Below are 20,677 nucleotides of genomic sequence, written 5' to 3'. Positions count from 1 at the left end.
GTGATTTGCTTCACTAGTACATTCTGAGAAAAATGAACGTTTTCAGGCAAACACGGTATGAACTTGCTCGTTTTTTTAAAGCTTGTTTCGACGCATCCTATTCAACACTAATGAGACCCCGCTCTACTCAACAATAATGAGACTCCTTATTTCCTTCCGGGTAAGGGCCTCTTGAGTAGAACATCAGGGGTACATTACCGTTTCCGGTCAAGGGCCGAAGGGTCATTCCGTCCCATCGCAAAGTGTCTTCTGGCTATCATTCTTGCGACTCGGGGCAGGATTTCCTGTTCGATCCGGAGGCCATTGGAAGGATATATATCACATTGTTCCCATCCCTGACACTGGAGGCCTCCTGACCCGCGCAGTTAGCCCCGGATCAGCACAGGAACCCTCATTGACGCAACAACACCCCTGACCGCAGATGGTGCAATAACTATCACATAGACTAGTTCCGTGTTTTTCTGTGTTGTTCAGAGATATTGAGTTTTCCCTGACCGTAGATTGTAGATGGAATGGGGTTCCTAATTTGCATTAGCATGGCTAACCCGTGTTCGTCTTAATATGCTCAAGATACTGTCATAACTGATTACTGATAAGAACACTACGTAATATGGTCTTGAACATGCGTGCTCCGAAGTCATGGCAACAGCATCCCCGACGCCCGGCGTTGTAGTCTCCAGGCCGTGCGGCGTCGACCTTGCGGCCGTAACACTAAGCGGTGTTCAATGAGCAGACAAAAAAGATGACGCATCTTAAGGGCGATGTCTGGTGAACTAGGTAAATCGACATGCATGTTAAATGTAGTGCAGAAGTAAGCCAAATGCAACCTTAATCTGAAAGTTGGAGGGGGGGAGGTTAACATTGCTAGCCCCCCACCTTGAACAGGGGGGGGGGGGGCATGGTCCTCTGGCCCCCCGTTCCTACACCCATGGTCTGAATGGACCAAAAGTAAAATGTACAGAATGGAGCAGAATACACATTATATGGTGTATGGTTCTGTACGCACAAGACGTACACAAAATGTCTTGTAGTCTTTTTTCGGTGAAATTGTATGTGAGGAGAACAATGCATCGCACTTAGGCTTGTTTAATGAACACCTGGGAACACATGCCTACACAGAGCGTACGCTTAAAATCGGGGGAGTAAGTAGTCGAGATACATGTACCAGTGGCACACATTATAACATACTTAAACGTTTAAGTGCGCATTTCAGCAACGGCATAAGACAACGCGGACCAAGGATATAATAATTGATGTGTATCGGTAAACTTTGACAGAGGCGTGAAATGTTTATTGTTAGCGCTGTTGTTCAGGTAAGGTACGTTCAGCAGTAGTCGTCTGCTGATTGCTTTGGACACTGATTTCCTGTAGCGAATTGCTTTCTGATCTGTGATAGAGTCCATCGAAACCTTCCGGCCTAGCCACCGATGTCTCGTGCAAGCCTTATCATAATGTCGTGTGCCTAACATAAGGACATGAAAGCTTGTATGCTTGGTTATTTTAATAATTTTTCTTGTCAGGAACTGCACAGATTTGCACCAGTTGCGATCGTTCGCAGGCCTTTTGAGTTGCGTGTTTTGCGTTAAATTATTCACAGGTGACCACGTTTACTACCTGAACTGTTGAATTATCACAGTATTTTGGAAATACAGACGTAGAATCTTAAAGTAACTAAGTGCCTCCCGGTGTACCGACGTACTTGTGTTTTTGGCATAGATCTCATAATTGTGAGAAAAAATCTTGCGTGCGTGCGTACGTGCGTGCGTGCGTGGGCGTGGGTGTGGGTGTGGGTGTGGGTGTGGGTGTGTGGGTGTGGGTGTGTTACATTAACGGTTGCCACACGTGTAAGCGTTGCTTTTTCTTTTAACGAGTGATGGATTTCAGGGTTTGCCCTCATGCCATGAACAGAGGCAGTGTCACCGACTTCCCTTGTAGTGCGAGCATATCCAAAAAACCGAAGTTGTCCTCAGATTTCGCCCACTTCACAAACTAACTTCCTAGATATATGAAACTAAGCGCAGCCACCTCTCAGCCTGGCGGGATTTCATGACTTGTTAATCAGTGCCTCCTCTTGGACTGGTGGGACTTTTAGTAACAGAAACGCAGCCGTAGCTCAATCAGTTATTGCGTGGTGCCCAGCCCACGTGTGACGGTGTGGGTAGATTTGAGTCCCCCCGTTATTCGCCCCCAGCGCTCCACATTCGCTATTTGCCCCATTTCCTTTAAGGGTCTCATCTTGGGGAGTAGAAGGGTCTTCCGAAGTCTCCTGAGCGTGGGTAATCCGAGTGTGGGTATTCCACGTATAGATCTTCTGGGAATTAAGCCTTCCGAACATAGTTTTTCTAACCCTCACCTTTCCCAGCTCGGGAGACAAGCTCACCTTTGCTGCTTCGTCAGCGGCGGAACTGCTTCGTTGCTTATGAGTTACTGGATCGGGGGAGTGAATGGACAGCCGTAGATAACAACAGTCATGTTTTGACAACTTGGATGCATTTTTATGCGTTTTATGCCGATGTATTATTATGTATTTTAAGGAAAAGTCACCACCAATCTCTCGATGCACCAGGTAATTGTTCTAAATGGTATCACGTGCAGCACCTCGACCACAAATGGCTATTCATTTAACCATATCCTATTATTTGCAATGTAGCGTGCTTCGTAATATGTTACAACTTTTACCTAGATCCCAGTGATGGATGATCAGAAACAGGCTATTTACCCGATAAGAAGCATAGATCATTGATACCCATACTTTCCCTTTCTTGCAAGGTTTACTCCGTTGGACGCCGTAGGCTAACTGTGGTGAAAACGTGACAGCGATCACTTAGAGTAAACAACAGTTGCAACAAGAGGTTCTAGTTGCATATAGCTATGAACAAACAGCGAACACGCCCCCGGTCAGACACAGAACAAGTTCCACGTCGGCTAAGGGCAACGCTGCGGCGCTTTCACCGCAGCTCCGCGCGTGTCCAACGCCCCTCTCCATGGTGCTCGTCTCGTATTCAACGATCACTTACAAATCGAGCGCGGCCTTGCCGACCAACAGCATCCTACACCATCTGTACACCGGCGTGGGAAATGAACCCGTTGCTATGCTACCCACCGACCGCATGCTTGTAGTTTTCGCACTGGCGTCGACTGTATGCACGCGGCCGACGCTGGGCGTAGCAACGCTGCCTACCAATAAGGGCGATTATTCACACTCTGGCGGCCGCTCCAAGAACCATTTTGGTAGCTCTGGTTCTTGGGCATTCTGTACTGGACATTACGTACATTGGACATTGTAATGTGGGCACCTTGGACATTCTGTACATTGAGCATTATGAAACGGGCCCCTTCCACTCTTCGCCTTTTTGGAAGTTATTTCTCGTCTTGGACATTATGTACCTTGGACAATATGAACGCCTCCCACCGGGGATTATGACATCGCGGGGGGGGGGGGGGAGCGACCGGTGTGGAAGACTTCGTGAGGACGTGCGTGCCTGAGGACTGCACGGTGACCGAGGTCGGTATGCGTGGCGTACGCGTAGGTCGCTGGAGGACTCGATCAGCCAACCTCTGTTCGTGGTGATGCGGTGTCTGTGCGACGCGCCCGAGGAGGACCCGACCCGCCAGACGCTGGTCTGCCTGCTGGCAGAGATGAGCTGCCGCGCCTCCCGGCTGCCCTACCTGCTGCTGCACTACATCAACGTCAGGTCAGCCGAGCGCCCCAGTGCCGCCAACCTGACCTCACATCACCTCCCGCTACCCTATCTCAGTGTCTTTCGGGCTCCTGCCACGCATCGCTCGTGTGATCCATGGTCCGTGGTGCTACGAACCCGTCCGCCGGGCACCACGGACCCGTCCTCCAGGCACCACGGACCCGTCCTCCGAGCACCACGGACCTGTCCTCCGGGCATCACGGACCCGGCCCTCGGGCACCGCGGACCTGTCCCTCAGGCACCACGGACCCGTCCTTCGGGCACCACGGACCCGTCCTCCGGGCACCACGGACCCGTCCCTCGGGCACCGCGGACCTGTCCCTCGGGCACCACAGACCTGTTCCTCGGACATCACAGACCCGTCCGTTGAACACAACAGACCTGTTCGCCGGGCACCACGGACCCTTGCGCCGGGCACAAGGGACCCGTCCGCCTCGCTGGCAGCCCACAGCGGACGGATCGGCCTGTGTGTCTCCCTAGATACGAGTCGTATGGGCCGTCGGGCATTAAGGCCTGGACAAGTCACAGCCAACAGGTTCGTACTGTCCTTCTGGTAGTGTTATGGTTGTCCTTGTGTGAGGCCATTTGCGCCACAGATGCAGTTCTTGTGGAACTTACAGGATTGCCAAAGAAGAAAAGGAGACGAAGGCCAAGTGGTTCGGCGTGTACAAGGAGCTGTGCCATGCGAGGGACACCAATCGGGAGCTCTCTGCCTGCGTAGTGGAGGATCTCAAGGTAAGGCCAGGCCTGTACCTGAGGCTCCCCCGCAAAAGCCGTCTCAGCTCCCGTTAATGTCAGCTCCGTGACGTGCTGACATTACGGCTGTGGTGTATCGTATGGGTGCCACTCGCGCAGCACACAGTGCTGGTGCAACGTCTTCTGGTCCTCCTATGACGATTACTGGTCACTTAGCGATCTGGTGTATTTCATCAGTTGTCTAACGATTCGATACATTTCACTGTAAAGGGGAGTATCGATGCGTCAGCGCGATGGAAATCGGTCATGCCCAGTGATGCTCAGGATGGATCATGGATGTCAAAGAATAATTCAACATGAGTTCAACAAGGATCGTGGTCTCAGAATATTTATCGGTAGAGCTTATGGAAATATACTGCATCCAATAAGGCAACCTAGCAAAGTTAGATGAAAAATCCTGGGTTACAATACACCCCTCGCCAAATCTTATGAAAGATCTTAAATCGCAAAATGTCCGTATGGAAATGCGCAGTAAGGTCCTGTGTTGTGGGGACTCCTTCAGCAGAACTGAACCCCGTCTCGTAGGATGTATATTGTGATAATGAATCCCGTCTCGCAGGACATATATTATCCTACGAGACGGGACTCATTTTTATGTCATGATGTCAAAATTGCAAGGTATTTAACTAACTGGCTTGGTGTGAGCTCCAACTGGTTTTGAAGCCTGTGCAAGTCAGGCGGCAGTCAGTCAAGTATAGCATGAATTGAAGCTTAGAAGCTTGCTCCTGAGTCAAATTAAATAACGGCGTTAGGTTAAAGGCAATGTTCCACATTTTATGGGGTTTTGCACTGAAATGGCCATCTTAAGGAGCTTTGGATGCATTTCACGGTCATGTCCTTTTATGACCTAATACGCTCTGGTTCCTGGGTTACACGTCCGCAAAAGTGTGGAAAGGTTTATTGGGAGCCTACTTCAGTCACCTTGGCATTAATGACGTCATAGAAACGTCATGCGATCGCCGTAATACTCCAGGCTGTTTTCTGCTTATGGTCAATGCGAGACGGCCACTGACACATTCGCAAAAGCGGCGATGCGGCACGCGTGGTACAATGCGTGGAAGATGATGGGCTGTTAGCAAGATTTCGCTGCTGAATGCGTGTCGCGAATGTAAACGAGAGCTTTTTCGGGTTGGGCGGCACTCCTGAACGGGACATTTTCTCTACTTCTAGGCCACAGGTCAATGTTGCGAAAAGAGAACGTCAAAGTTCGCAAAAAGTGCGGCGCCCGAAAGAGGCACTCTCCCAACTGTCATGAAAAAAGAAGGCGCGGCGACAAATATGTTTTTCCCCTGCTGGCATTTTTTCTTCTGCTGACGTATTTCTTATAGATAGCCCGGTTTGCGCCATGTGTATCGGAGTGAAGAACCTTGTACGGGTGTATGGGTTAACGAGGCATTACAAAATTAGGGAAACTTTGCAGTAATTTTAGATACATATTTTACGCAACATTTCACACATATTGTACGGTAAATTTAAATATTGAACACAAAATTGTGTCGTCCAAGTACGACCTCTTGAGCTGCATTACTACGAACCCTCGTTGAGACTTTGCTTTACGGAGAGGGCACGGTGAAATGCGGTGTTAGAACCGAAAATCTGTATGGAATTTGTGAGAAAACGTGCTATTTGATAATCACGCGAGCTGTGCAAGTGTGAGATCACACTTATTAGACAAGAGTGCGAATCATTGGCTTGAAATTGGTGTGATAACTGGCGGCGCGTGCCTGTGGGTTGTATTGATCTTGATGTGATTGGGAGTGTGTGTGTCAGGTTTGTGTTCTTGAGAGAGAACATTGTTTTGGTATTCTTTAAGTCTACTGACTCCCAGTAAAATGTGATGCATCAATACCTGCCACTCTCGTTATGTTTGTACTTGAACATGACAGGGTAGTGCCAGCATCCTCAAAGACACTAGCACCTATTTTGCCGTGGTGTACAAAAGTAATTTGCTACTTCATTATGGTCTTGCCAACATTTCGAACCTATTGAGGCATTACAACACATAATTAATCCATTGCATGCCATTATATGACCAATTCATTTTGGCAGCAGGGGCTGGAGTGTGCAGCTCATTAATGCACACGCTTGGTATAAGCTCACATGATACTACTTTGCAAAATTGTCTTTCCCTACAGTATCCAGAAATAATAGTGCTGTATTACTATTGATGCACATACCGTTGTCTTAACAGTTCTTGGATGAAGGCAAGCATTGCTTGTGAATCATCAATGTCACAATGTCACAATCAATGTCATCAATGCTGCAGCTTGAGTGAGATGCTGGGTGCAGAGAGAGGTGGAAAAGTATTGCTGTTGGTGTCTTACAGTACCTCATGTTTTTATCATGAGCCTGGTGTGCATTGGCAGCTTCATCACTTCTTTGCATTTTGCCCATCTGGCCATAACTAAATGTACTTATTATGTCTCCAGCATTGTGCAAGGTCAGCATGTTTGCAGTGTCTCTTCACTACATGCAAGCGGCCTGATGTCCGCAGCATATTGCATGGCTGTGAAAGTGGAATACATGTTTGCATCTATGTCACCTATGTTTTGCGGATTCCCCAAAACAGGCTGAGCAAGTGATGTCGGTTGTTGGTTGTGTGCTTTGCTTGAAGTGATTTGTATATTGTATCATGTATTTTTGGTCAGCCATATGTCAGATACAGAGCAAATACAAGAATGCATGCTTGACCCATCTGTTCATGATGGGATTTATTATGAAAGTAGTACAGATTGCAGTACAAAAACCATATCATTCTTCATTATGCCATGCCACAGTACAGCTCTGAGGTAGTACAACAGTGACACTATTGACCTGTGTCATTACACATTGCACCACATTGGTTGACTGCTTTATGTCAAGCCTATGAGGTAACAGCTTAAATTTGTGAATGACTGGTGAGAACTAGTCAAACAACACTAAAGGACTAGTGCCAGCAAGAACGTTGTTGCACCAGAATGGTTATATCATGGTTAACTGGTAATTGCATGATTAATCCTAAGCAAAATAAAAAAACATTCTTGGTAGCTCAACCGTGCCACCTTCGAATAGAAATAACAATACTTTGGCAGTCAATTCATAGCAATGTTACAAATTCGTTAAGTTCTACATGCAGCTGTATTTTCAGTCACAATAAAGAAAGTAACCACTGTGCACATCACATGATATCAACGTGAGGACTACAGCACAGCAGGCAAGGATAAGTCAATGATACGGTATATACATCCTTAACAGTCAAGATTTCGGTAAGAGATGCATGACGCTATATGGCAGCCTTCACAGTATATTGGGTTATTACATTAATAATCTGTCATAAACTCTGGCGATCGGCACTCTGCGTAGATCAGACAGCCCACCAAAGCTTCTGTTACCACCAGTACCAAGGCAAAAATCCACGACCAGGCTATTCGTTAACCCGCTATCCGAAACAGTCCCCGCGACGAGAATGGCCGGCTGGTGTCAGCTTTCGTGCGTTTCGAAGTATTCTTTAGGTCTGGCTGTCAGATGCTGCCAGGTATTGCTGTCGTCACAAAACCATTCCATGACGGCATCAAATAAGACGTCCTGCGGTGCATTTTAAAAAGTTCGAAATTTTGCTACTTCGGGTGCTTGCTGCTTTTGAACCTCGAAGGCCTACCAATAGTTACAAGTAAGCCTTTCCCATCATATCTGAAGTTTATCTCAGAATCTGCACATGTGGAACATTCCTTTTAACTGGATTTAACGAAGATAAATCTCAAAACGGTGAGCTGGGTGTTCTGAAATAAAGGTGTGAGACATGTGAACTACAGCAGTACATGCTGAACCTATGGCGGTCTTTGTAAATGAGTCCTGGATCGCTGGAGATCGTTGAATGATTTTACAAAACTAGGTTATGGTGGATCCCGGCAATAACTTGAGTGAGATCTTGGGGCCTAAAAGGTCCTTCGACACAGCATCCAGGCACATCTCGGGATTGCAAGTGGTGTGGCGTGCACGTTTGGTGGGAACCGGGACTACCAAAAGGTTCCCGTGACGGGGATCGAACCCAGACTTCCATTACGAGCGTGCCCTGTGACAACCTGGCCACTACCTTGTTCCAGACGTGTCAGGAAGAGGAGCAAAGCCTATTCATCTGGCTGGTGCCCAGCCTCTTCACCCACCTGAGCACGGCATGCGTCGGCAACGTGGAGCTGATGAACATGATCGTCAGCTCGCTGGACTCAAGCCAGCTGCTGCAGCTGCTCAGCCACATCGTACAGGCCGATCTAGTCATGTTCAGAAAGGACTCCTTCATGAAAGTGCTCAGTAAGTGCCGCGGAGACGGCGACGTACAGTCACAGTAGCTCAGAATCGGGTTGGTCTACGTACGGCTTGATCAATGGAGGGTATCAGGCCACGCTCCAGTGGATGTCCGCCTCCTCGTTCTGGTTCGGATACCTAGAAATGGGGCCGCCTGTGCCAACGGAGAATCATCAAAATGTCCAGGTTCGTAGCGTCCATTGTTCATATCGTCCGGGATCGCAGCATCCAGTGTTCGTATGGCCCGGGATCGCAGTATCCAGCGTTCATAACGTCCAGAATGCGTCCAATTTCGTGCTCATTGAGGGCGTTCATAAGGTCCAGGGACGCAACGTCCAGAGTCGCAAAGTCCAGAGTTGCAAAGTCCAGTGTTCAAAACGTCCAGTATCCATGGCGACCAGTCTAGTTTGGATTCATGCCGCTAGATAACACTACAGAAGCAGCTTTGAACCCTGCCGCTATTTTCCTCTTTTGTCAACAGATGGTAGTCACCCTGGCATTCCACTGATGATTACGTGATGCGTACAGTTAAGCATGGTTACTATAAATGACCCAGACGCCTGGCGGCCGTGTCCGGCCTGGGCGCGGCCGCGCCCCGGGGTTCACCGGCGGACTGGGCGCAGACACTCCGGGCGGCAGCGCGGCCGGAGACATGGCGGGCGGCGCGGGCTGAGCAGTGACCGCTGCTCCCGCGGGGTGAGCGGACTCTCCCGCCCCGCCGGTGCTGCCGGGGCCCCAAATGCCGGGGTACACTCGATTGCTCGGGGGCCCTTTATATTGGTATCGGGTTCTTCATATCGGGTTCTTTCCACTTGCTTGGAGGACCCCGTGGTGTTGCTGGGCCCCCATATAAGGTAACGCTCCGAGGCACCCGATGCTCAGGGGCCCTCTTCGTTGACCTATGGCTATTTCCCTTTTTGGGCTTATTTGCTGAAGACCCTTCACTCGTCAGAGCTCTCACGGTTAACCTGCCCGGGCACTCTTGATCACATAGGGACGTTAATTCATGTACACCGAACTTCGGTTATTGGCCCTTGTTCAGGGGATCCTGTACTCCAGCCGGACTCTATATGTTAGCCTGCCGGGGTGCTCCCGGTCATTCAGGGGTCCCACCATATTGGTGTTAGGTTCTTGTCGGTTGTTATGAGCCCCTTTACTGTTCACTGGAGCCTTTTGTTGGCCTTCCACGACAGTTTCGATTGTTCAGGTGCCGTTCTTACCGGGCTCGGGTTTTTCCATATTATAGGAGGGCCTACACTGTTGACGCGGACCTAGATCTTAATAATTTGTATTTGGGCTTTATTTCTTACCGACCAATGACTGAATTTGCGGCTATCCCGATTACGCCGATGAATTCGTTCTTGCCATTGTGGAACGTAATTTTACACGCCGCCAATATCGTGCACCTTATTTCCGTTCTTTATTGAATTTGGGGCGATCGTTAAGCTTGTACTTCACGTTTTAATAGATTTTGAAGGATAGGATATTCTGTATTCTCTTGCAACAGACATAACAAAAGCTCTGCATTAGTCCTTAGAAATCAGCTGATCTCATCAGTGTCCTAGAATTGCCGACTTTGGGTGTAAAGCAGCACCCTATGAGGAGGAATTTTTTACTCCTTCTCCCCATATTGTATGTGAATTTTTCACTCCTGGGACACGTATGGCTATGTCCTGCCTCACCTACATCTGAATCATGTCTATGTATGCACAGAGCAAGAGCGTCAGGTACCTCCAAGCCCAAGTACCCCAGCGACCCCAGCCGCTTGCACGCATTAAGTTTGGCTTGTTTACAAAATGCATCACAATCTGCAGCTGTGCGCCAAATGCAATGTTTTCACGCATCCCCTATTTTTTTTGGTCTCACCGCCACACCACGGAAGCAGAGCCTGGTGCAAACACCAGCAAGGCCTGGTAGAGAATTTTACTCCACGTACCTCTTTTTTCCTGAGGAAACTTGACCACTAAATGCATCACTTCCAAAATGCATGAGTGAAAAGTTCAAGAAATGTCTTTTAAATCATGCTTGCAAGATGAATATCACCATTTGAACACTTCTATTAACAGATTTTAAGTCAAATCGGCTGATTGATTGACACCAATTTTACGGAAAAAGTACCAATCTTTATTTTTATTTAGCTACTTTTGTTTTTCTTGATATCATACCAGTGTGATACCACTTTATTCTCCCTTCCTTTTCGATTGCCTTTAGAGGTACCATCTGCTGCTTAAAATTTTGACCGATTTGTCTGCTGGTGTCCTGTCCTGTTGTGTTGTTGGTGTCCTGTAAAAACTGTGGCCTGCTGTTAAGAAAACCCGAAAAATGGGGTAGGATCATCGGCAGGGAATTTTGAATTCACTTCTGCTATTGTTTAGGTAAAGGCATGTTGCCGAAATATCAACCAACTTTATCCCCATTCTCTTGGTTCTTCTCCGAGGAATAAGGCTGCTGTTGTCTTATCTCTGTGAATAATGTTCCGCGCTAGTCCACTGAACAGCTAACGTAATTTATATCGTGCTTGTTCCTACATACATAAGTTTTTGTAATACCGGTTATGCGCAAATAATACCGGCCACGCGGACCCGGGCCGCAAGGCCGGGACTCCTAATGCGATCTCCACCGAGCCCCTCGGTCCCTTCGGAGCTACCAACCGGGTCTTTGATCGTCTGTCCCCAGAGCCCTTGGGCGGGAGGGGACGGGGCACGGGCCCCTGTACATCTCCTGTGTGCGCTACTGGAGGTAACTGAGCGGTGAATGCGACCCCTGATCAATCATGGTATCCTAGTAGTTTTCCAGTTTCGTTAGTGTCCATAGTTTAAAGGGCAACAGAGGTCTAAGCAGTTGTAATGGCCCTTGAATACCGCTGTACCCCTGGCGACCAGGAAGTCCCGGTTGAGCGGCCAAAGGGTTTCACGAATTTACCAGGGGGGGCTCCTGGACTGCTAGACGCTTCTACGGTATTGTCGCAAGTTTTATTTATAAATACTTTTTGCTCTTCTCATTTAGTATGGTCATTTTTGGACTTAGCGTTTCGAAAAGAGCTCCCCAGGGGTTCCTGGACCCCTGGCCCTTCACCTTCCCCCCCCCCCCCCTTCTACAGCCAGACCCCAATAGAGTTTTCAGCCAAGACTTGAGACCCCATGCATTTCCCGATTGGGACTGAGGGACCTTTCCGTCCTCTTTGAGATTTCCAATCGTATACTATTAATACACATGATACATCGGTTCCCTCTCTGACGCCGAAAGCCCCCTGGCCGGGGTGGTTGACCCTGGATCAACGCCGGGCCACTCACCGACCCAAAAAGGTCCCAAGCGTAGCGGGTTTAATAAAAAGCACAAGATTCCAGTTCGACGCATTCGGGCGATAGAGAAAACGGGCAGAGGGACCCTGTCTGGTGCTGGTTTCTGACTGACACGAGGCTCTTTCATTCAGCCGCCCGTCGAGCAGGGGGGGGGGGGGGGGCTCCGGTCTAGCACGAGCGAGATCCCGGGATGTCCGGTCCGTCGGGATGTGTACCGCGGCAAACCGAGTGAAACCGAGTCAGGGGTCTCGGGCTCTGACGCGAAGATGGCGGCGTGTCCGACTGAGCAGGCAGGGTTTCGACCGCGGACGGGCTGCCGTACGGACAGGTCTCGCGCGCGCATGGCGAGGTTCCGTTCTCGGGCGGGGGCCGGCGCGCGCGTGAATGCGTTCTTCATTTGGCGGCCGGGCTGCCTCGTCCGCCGGCCCGCCGCGGGCGTGGCTGCCAACCGGACCGTCGAGCTGGGCAGCGTCTGGGCTGGCCTGTGTGTCCGAGCTCCTCGTCCAACCGATTGCACATTATTATTTCCTTATATGCCGTGATTGAGCGGAAGCATTGTCTGCAAATTTGGCGGACGGCGGTTTGTCGGAAGGGACTGTAGTACCAATTGGGACTTTACGTCTCACCGGCTGATATGGTTATTTCGAGGCGGAACGCCTCTATTACGTATTTACCAGGCATTAGGCACGTGGAATGCGGTAGTGGTGTGGCCAGGACTCCATCTCCGGATAGAAAAGTCCAGAGATGAGCACCCTAACCGCTAACCACCATGCTACCGTCGCCGCTCTGCAGCGCGAGCTGCACCGTCTCGATAAACTCCAGACTGGTGTTGCTGAACTCCGAATTGCATACTTAAGAGGTTCTGAAGCGTAAAAGGAAGAAAGTGTGCCAGGATTGATGAAGTCGATGGCGAATACAAGCTCACGATTCTCCCAATGCATTCGGCCTATATATCGCAAACCGGCTCCGTGACACACACTCGGCTCCGCTGTTAAGGTGGTGAATGAACAGTGCCTTTAAGTGCAGCACGTGCGTGGCGTTTGGCGTGACGTTTAGCAGGCAGTTGAATACGTTTGCAGTCAACGTTTGCTTTTTTACTTCCTATTTACTTGCAACCAGGACTGCGGTTCCCCATTCAGTTGCAGGGGTTTCATCCCCTGCCGTTACTTGGGTTGCAACCTGCAGATTTGTGAAAAAAGTGAGCCAGATTAGGAGAGAAGCCAATTCGTTGGCATATTGTCACGGTACTTTTCGTTGTGTTTTCATCGCTCAGCCAACCAGCGTATTTTGGTAAAATACGCCCCTTTAGAACATATATAATTAAAGAAACGAATTGTTTGTAGGCTGGACCATTGAACGTGTCTCACCAGGGAGTAGTATCCGGATTCAGATGATGAGACAGCCCCCACCCTCTCTCTTTGAGAGCAAAGATATGTAGAATTCAGAATAAGTCCCCTTTGCAGGAGCGTGTTAAATGATTTGTATGTGGTGGAGGGAGGAGAATCAGCCAATTAAAATCGCTAACAATATAGTTAAGCGTGCCAGGAGCTGGAGATCTATATGCACGCCTACCTGGAGCTGACATGAAATCAGTCAGCCTTACACATCAGTCATCAGATGTTCCTCCAAAAATTAGAAACATCACCAACACACACACAGTAAATAACGGAACCAAATACCGTGGATAATTTTTTCCATTGCCCACAATACCAAACAGTAGGCACCCCGACAAGTGCTTTCCACGTTACCGTACAGCTTCTGCCGAGTAACCAGCTATTTCCGATGCTTCGAACCAGGGATCAAAGTTTTTAATTATTTAGTCCGCCTGTTGCCAAGGGCGTGCCGACGCGGTCAAGTTTTTGCGCTGAAACAGTACCGCATGACGTCACTCGTCGGCTGAGGCGGGCGAAATCGGCTGCGGTGGCCCTCTATCGGCAATATCTGAACCATTACGTGAAGGGTTGCGAGGAAGTGGGACGGAATCCCAAACCCGTAGATTTCGCCAGGGAGCTAGAATCGCTTTTGAACTAGGGAGTGTGAGAACTAGTGGGAGTGAAAAATTCCATCGCAAAAAGGCCGTGCGGGAGTGAAAAAATCAGTTCACAAAAGATGGAACTCATGAGCTCGTGACTGATGCTTCAGCAAACAAAGACGTCTATTTCAAGTTGGCATGGACGTAGCATCAGAAACCTGACAAAACTATTTCGTTTTTTTAAATCTTCGGCCATTAAAGTGAAACAAAACACATAAACACGCAATCGGGTGGGGGGGGGGGGCAAATTGACCCGCCGAGGGCTTTTCCCGAATGGTTTCTGAATGGCGCGGCGTAGCCGCGCCAAATTTTGCATAGCTGTAGAAAATTGCATAGCGGATCGTTTGACACGCAAATTTTAGATGTACCGTGTTATCTCGCTGACCTGTGACAGGTCAAAGTCGGCCCATGGTTTTAGTGAAGGCAATTTCTAGGGAATCGTTCAATCTGATACAACAACGGAGTGTGACGAAGGCGTACATCTCTGAGATGCTTTCTTAGGCAGCACTAATATTAAATGAGCAATTTGCGTTGACCTGAGGTCAGGTATGATGGTCAGACCAAGGTCAAAACCAACCTGATTTATTACTCTAGGGCTTGCTGTATTGGATAGTTTCTAGTGCTCATTTCGAAGTTACTGACAGCAGGAACCGCATTATGCACCTCCAATTGACTTCTTAGGGGTCAGAACAGGCCATTGACCTAAGATGCCCCGGGTCGAAGGTTTTGTTTTAGGAACATACTGCCTAGCGTAATCTTTGTCGCCTATTCAAATGCAAAACGCAGAGCAGTCTTGTATCATTTCGGTCACCATGACCTTCAAAGGGTTTAACAAGGTCAATGACCTCAAGTGGGCTTGGGACGCTGGGGGCGCTTTGGGGACCAACCTGGAATTTGACCTTGTTTGACCTTATTCGACCCGAAGGTCACGACCTGGGAAGCTGAAACCTTAACCTTAGTGAGTTCACGTATAGGTCAAGACACCCTGTAAATTTGGTGTCTCTAGCTTTGTTAGTTCCCGAGATCTCAGAGGGAGGGGTCAAATTGACCCCACCCCCACCCCCACCCCACTTCCCCACCCGAGCGAAGGGTATCTAGCGGGCCAACCGGGCGCTTGCTAAAGCATAGTTATTTCATGACGGTGTTATGAGCATAACAAATGATTAACACCAATAATTTGATGCTGCACTTTTCAATTCCCGTCCACAGCACGTTTAAAACAAAACAAAGCAAAGGAATTCAATAACACAATAACAGAAAGTTCAACAAGCATAAAACACTCAAACAAAAAAACCTTGGACTCCTACACATCAGCCCACCACCAAGTCAAACACAGTAGACATACTTCTAGCTTCTGTTAAGATGGGGTCAGGGAAAGCAAGCATTTTGTCACTGTTTCTTACAAAATACCAATGCTTATATCCATGAAAGTAGCCTATGCCCAACCTAAAAAGGCCTTACATCATCTCATCCTGTATAACCTGTTTGTATCACAGCAGCAGTTAGAGTTACTGATCACAGACAGAGTTACTGATCTTGCACGATTCCTATTGCGACTTGCCATGCACTTGACCCTCTTAACCTGATTTAGAGTAGCCCATATGACAAACATCATCTCAACTCGCCTATCTGTTGACAGCAGCACTCGTGATAAAAACATGATATTTAAAGCTAGTTTTTGGCTGGTTTCAACTTGCATTTTTATTCAGCTCATTTGTGTATGCTTGTTGACATCAGACAAAGTTGACAACACACAAATCAAAACACTTAAAATCACTTTGAGCAACTTATTTTCAATGTCGTGGTCAACCTATGTCAAGGACAATAATGGGTATGCTCCACAAAACGATCTCTCTTCTCCACAAACAACACAACTTTTAGATAACCATGCCAGTATTGCTGCTTGCCTTTTCATCTGCAGCAAATACATCTATTTGGGCTGGTTTATTCATATTTAATGACAAAGTTTGAGATGTTGGCTCCACATTTTAAATGGGGTGGCCTGACTATTTGTTACATACCAATATTTAACTCATATTATAATTGCTATGCAGCATGGAGTATCCATGTGTTAAAAATATGGTGCATATATACGGTACAGTCATTTGCCAGTCAGCAAACCATGACAACTACAGAAAAGATCTGGTTAAAGCAGCCATGAGGGGCCACTTTAATAAATTTGAGGCACATAACCAATAATATGGAACAAAATAAGCCCATTGCATGCATTGTGACATAATTTGTCTGATGGCAAAACTCGATGCATTAAAACAGAAAATGGCTAACTCTGGTTACCAATCATGTGTTGAAAGCACGTAAGGTAAACAATTACTTGGTCCATAGAAGACTTTCACCCCCCAAACATAATTATCAATCATGCCCACCAACCTTCGAAATTAAAATGCGAAACAAGAAATAGGTGAGCATGATAAACATCTCCGGAGGGCAGAATTTCGCCACCAAACACTTCTGTATTAGCTGCGTCAGATCTGTCCCAAGGCTCCATATCGCAGCATTCGAATAGCATTGCCAGGTAGCCTGGTGAGTCAGACACTCGAAAGGCTTGGATTCATCATTATTGAGCACCGCCATGAACCTAGAAAACGGTTAACCAAAGATTTAAGAGGGCACAAATGGCGGTAACCGTAAGTTCCATGCTTCAAACTGTGTCCTTCATTCCATGTGAATTGTTCACGCTTGGGTGCATATGAAACATGTTTGGGCGGCTGGCAAATTAATCCAATTTATGTATGAAATACGTACAAGTTTGCAGTTGGAGCATCTTCCAGAGAAATTGGTCAAAATTTTAAGCAGCAGATGGTACCTCTAAAGACAATCGAAAAGGTAGGAAGAATAGAGTGGTATCACACTGGTATGACACCAAGAAAAACCAAAGCAACTAAATAAATATGAAGACTGGTACTTTTCTCACAAAATTTTGTAATCAGCTGATTTGTCGTAAAATCTGTTGATATGAGCGCTCGAATGGTGGTATTCGTCTTGTAAGTTCAATTTAGAAGACATTTCTTAAACTTTTCACTCGTACATTTCGAGGATGATGCAATGAAGTGTCCACGTTTACTCGGGAAAAAATAAATACGCGGAGTAAAATTCTCTACCAGGCCTTGCTGGTGTTTTCACCGGGCTCTGCTTTCGTGGTGTGGTGGTGAGACCAAAAATGGGGATGCGTGAAATCTTGCGTTTGGCGTACAGTTGCAGATTGTGATGCATTTTGTAAACAAACCAAACTTAATGCGTGCAAGCGGCTGGGGTCGCTGGGGTTCTTGGGCGTGGAGGTACCTGGCGCCTTTGCTCTGTGCATACATAGACATGATTCAGATGTAGGTGAGGCAGGACATAGCCATAGATGTCCAGGTTCTGCGGAGCCTCTTTGATGCTTTGTGGTTTCAAGTGGGCTCGGTTTTGGATGACATCTGAAAGCCTCAGAATGGGAAATAGGAGTTTGGCACGTGCGCTTAGACGATGTCAGGCAGGAGTGAAAAATTCACATAAAAGATGGGGAAAAGGAGTGAAAAATTCCTCCTCATAGGGTGTTGCTTTACACCCAAAGCCGGCAATTCTGGGGCACTGGATTTCACGCATGCTGGACTTAATGAACACGGGACGCTGCGAGCCTGGACTTTATGATTCTCCTCGGTCCAGGGATTTTGGACGATTTCTAGATGCCGTGAACGCCGGGTGCTGCGATTCTGGACTTTTGACCGCTGGACTTTATGAGCTCTGAACGTTTCAAAAGGACCCTAGAAATCGACGCGCCCTAAAACCCCAATAATCATCAACGTTTCAATGCGCATGCGCGCCAACGTGTCGCTGCGTTCTTCAAGTGCGGTTCGGCTCCACGCATGCGCAGCTGGAGTTTGAGGCCCAGACTCAGGGTGTGCGAGCCAGTACGGCCTCTGGCACCGGACCGCGCACTAACGGCGCCGCTCTGTTGCAGACGCCAGCTTGGAGTGGGAGACGTTCGAGCAGTACTGCCTCTGGCAGCTGGTGGAGGCACATGAGCTAACTATTGACTACATCCTGCCCCTGCTGACGCGCATCCAGAGTCGGGAGCACGCTGAGGCTGTTAGCTGCGTTATGCTGATGCTCAAGCGGGAGGAGTGAGTGCCTGTCCCGGCTTTGCGGTCAGCGGCTCTGCTGGGATTTCCGTTTCGGTCTTGACATTACCTTAGCTGTCGGCGCACCCTAAACCACCCGTTACCAAAAGGTCCGGCCCGGCTCCAGATTGGCCTTCCCCGCAGGACCGTTCATGCGACGCTGATTATGCACGGTATGTGGGTGGTGCTGGCACTGGACGTGTCCTCTGGTACACACGAAATATACAGATTTCAGTACGAATTAAACAGCACCACACGATTCCCTAGGATAACGGCCTGGCGCAGGATGGAGTGGCGGTGAACAGAGGTCCTAGCTAAGTTGTTAATGTAAATCTTCGATGTAGGCGTTCACTGAGTGGCACTGTGGTGGGTGGCTGAGTGACGGGTGGTGCGCCGCGGCTGACGGCCTCCTCTGCCTGCTGGCAGGCCGTGTATGGAGCTAGTGAAGCCGCTGCTGCAGCGAACGGCCGAGCAGCCACACGACGTGTTCGTCGCCTCGGTGCTTAAGTACTGGTCGACTGAGTACGAGGAGCAGACGGCGCAGCTGATTGCCAACCTCATCAACCGCACCAGCTTGACGCCGAGCAAGCGACGCCGCAACTCGCCGCGCGCCAACCTGCCCACCACGGAGCAGATCCTGGGCCACCTGGACCAGATGCGCACCGCCCTGCGCACCGCCTCGTTCTGGAGCATCGACGAGGTGCAGACGGCGCTCAGTGTGGCACAGAGCGGCTCCAACGAGGCGCAGCGCAAGCGCTTTGCCGACTTGTTCGCGCTGATCGAGGTGGAGGAGGAGGCGCGGACGCGGCGAGGCCGGAAGGCGGCGGCGCGTGGCCGCGCCACCACCAAGAGCATACAGAAGACGGAGACGGACTCGGACGACACGACCGAGGTCAGGGCCGGCGTGCGCGCGGCCGAGTGCTGCGGCGGCGGCGGCGGCGGGCCGGTGGTCCGCGGACCGCTTGCTAGCCCGGCGCCGCATCGCGGTGCCATGGCCGTTTGGAGGCGCCGCCGCGGTGTTGTCCTTGCAGTTGTGGTCGCTCTTGAAGCAATACTGTGGTCGGGATCAGTTGGTGTGTCCCGCAGGGCGCGTCGCCGCCGCGCGGCTCGTTCACGCGCCCGACGTGCGTCGTCACCCGTGAGGGCCGGTGCCTGGCGTTGGTGCTGTCCGTCCGACGGACGCGGCCGCGGCGCGGCCAGCTCGTGGCGGAGGCAGCATGCACCTGGCGGTCGCTTCTCGTTCGTGCCGCGTTCGGGTCTGGTTTTCAATGGGCGTTGTCGATTGAGGTATCCAACGATGCGTGGCTATTCACGCGGTGCTAAACGGTCGGCCGTGTCTGCATCATAATCGCGCTGTTTTGTGCTCCGCGTCCTGTTCGCAGCATTCGTGTATCGTGCACATTGCATTCGACCGCATTTGTTCGCGTTTGTGAATGGCACCACAATCCCAATCTTGTGTTCTATTTTCGTTCAGGATGGAAACAGTAGGGCAGGCAATTTGGGTCACGTCTGTTTCGCGCCGCGTACTGCCCGCACAGCGTGCCGGGTATGTGACCATGCCCGACTCCAATTGACTGCGTGCTGTTCTGTTTTAGGACGAGGAGGTGATCAAGAAGCCGGCCAAGAGGAGACGGAGGAACAATCAACTGAACTCCGACAGCGATTGAGGGCCACAAGTGTTTTACGCGGCGGCGCACTGCCGACGCACCTTTTGCGGGAAGTGTTTTTTTTTAATATACACATTTGATGTAGCCGCGATTGTTTGGAACGTTTTCTTCCGCTGCGGAAGCTGGTTGGACCTGGCGTCAGTTTGCTTCGCTGAAACCGCTGGTGAAGACTTGGAGCATCGCCTAGCTCAGTGACGGATGGAAACATGGGGTGACATTACGCACCTTCCAAGCAAGGAGTACACAAGGAACACGAAGTGGGCCCGCCGCCCGACCTGCAGCGGACGGCGACGTGCGGGCTGTGCTTTGTCGATTTGCACAGACTCGCGCTGCCGTTCGGTTATCAGCCTCTCTAAGCTAATGCAAGCAGCTGAGGATTCCTCTTACGACAGCCGGGCGATTGCCGCCACTAGCTCACGCGGGTGCATCCAGAATACAGAACAGGCCGCGAGACAAACATAGCGCCACCAACGCTCGCTTCATGACATCTTATGAGCAAGAAATTACTCTCATCTGGCACGGCAGGAGGCCCAGGATGTCCAGGGAGCGGAAACACGGACCCGCGCCTCTGGTTGTTACGAAGCCTTCAGCAACGTTTTTCCACGCCGCACTTGGACACCGCATACGCCTGGACCGCGTTCCCCATTGTCAAACACCGTCCGCAAGTTACAACCTATGGTTATAAGGAAGTACGTCAAACATCCAACGTGCGTATGACGCAGGCACTTCCGACATCATAGGTTGCAAATCATGCAGGCGCTTTGCCTATGGTGAAAGCGGGCCTGGTTGAGTTTGGTCTGTGCAGTCGTCCTCGGTACAG

The 20,677-nt window shown here is 49.6% G+C and overlaps 1 protein-coding gene across 2 annotated transcripts in view; it reads left to right on the top strand.

The window, feature by feature from the left end:
* IntS3 (integrator complex subunit 3) overlaps nucleotides 1-19,941 on the top strand; it is a 38,162-nt gene extending 18,221 nt beyond the window's left edge. For both annotated transcript variants that reach the window (XM_037225631.1, XM_037225630.1), the window contains exons 15-20: nucleotides 3,531-3,695; nucleotides 4,322-4,436; nucleotides 8,540-8,744; nucleotides 18,031-18,193; nucleotides 18,617-19,082; nucleotides 19,786-19,941. In XM_037225631.1, coding sequence (XP_037081526.1) covers nucleotides 3,531-3,695; nucleotides 4,322-4,436; nucleotides 8,540-8,744; nucleotides 18,031-18,193; nucleotides 18,617-19,082; nucleotides 19,786-19,857 — 1,186 coding nt within the window. In that variant the 3' untranslated portion in view covers nucleotides 19,858-19,941. The remainder of the gene's footprint in view (nucleotides 1-3,530; nucleotides 3,696-4,321; nucleotides 4,437-8,539; nucleotides 8,745-18,030; nucleotides 18,194-18,616; nucleotides 19,083-19,785) is intronic.
* The last annotated feature ends 736 nt before the right edge of the window (nucleotides 19,942-20,677 follow it).

This window comes from Pollicipes pollicipes, unplaced genomic scaffold, assembly GCF_011947565.3.
Source record: "Pollicipes pollicipes isolate AB1234 unplaced genomic scaffold, Ppol_2.1 Scaffold_5724;HRSCAF=6776_pilon_pilon_pilon, whole genome shotgun sequence".
Classification (NCBI taxonomy): Eukaryota; Metazoa; Arthropoda; class Thecostraca; order Pollicipedomorpha; family Pollicipedidae; genus Pollicipes; species Pollicipes pollicipes.
This window is presented reverse-complemented; position numbering and strand designations above follow the sequence as displayed.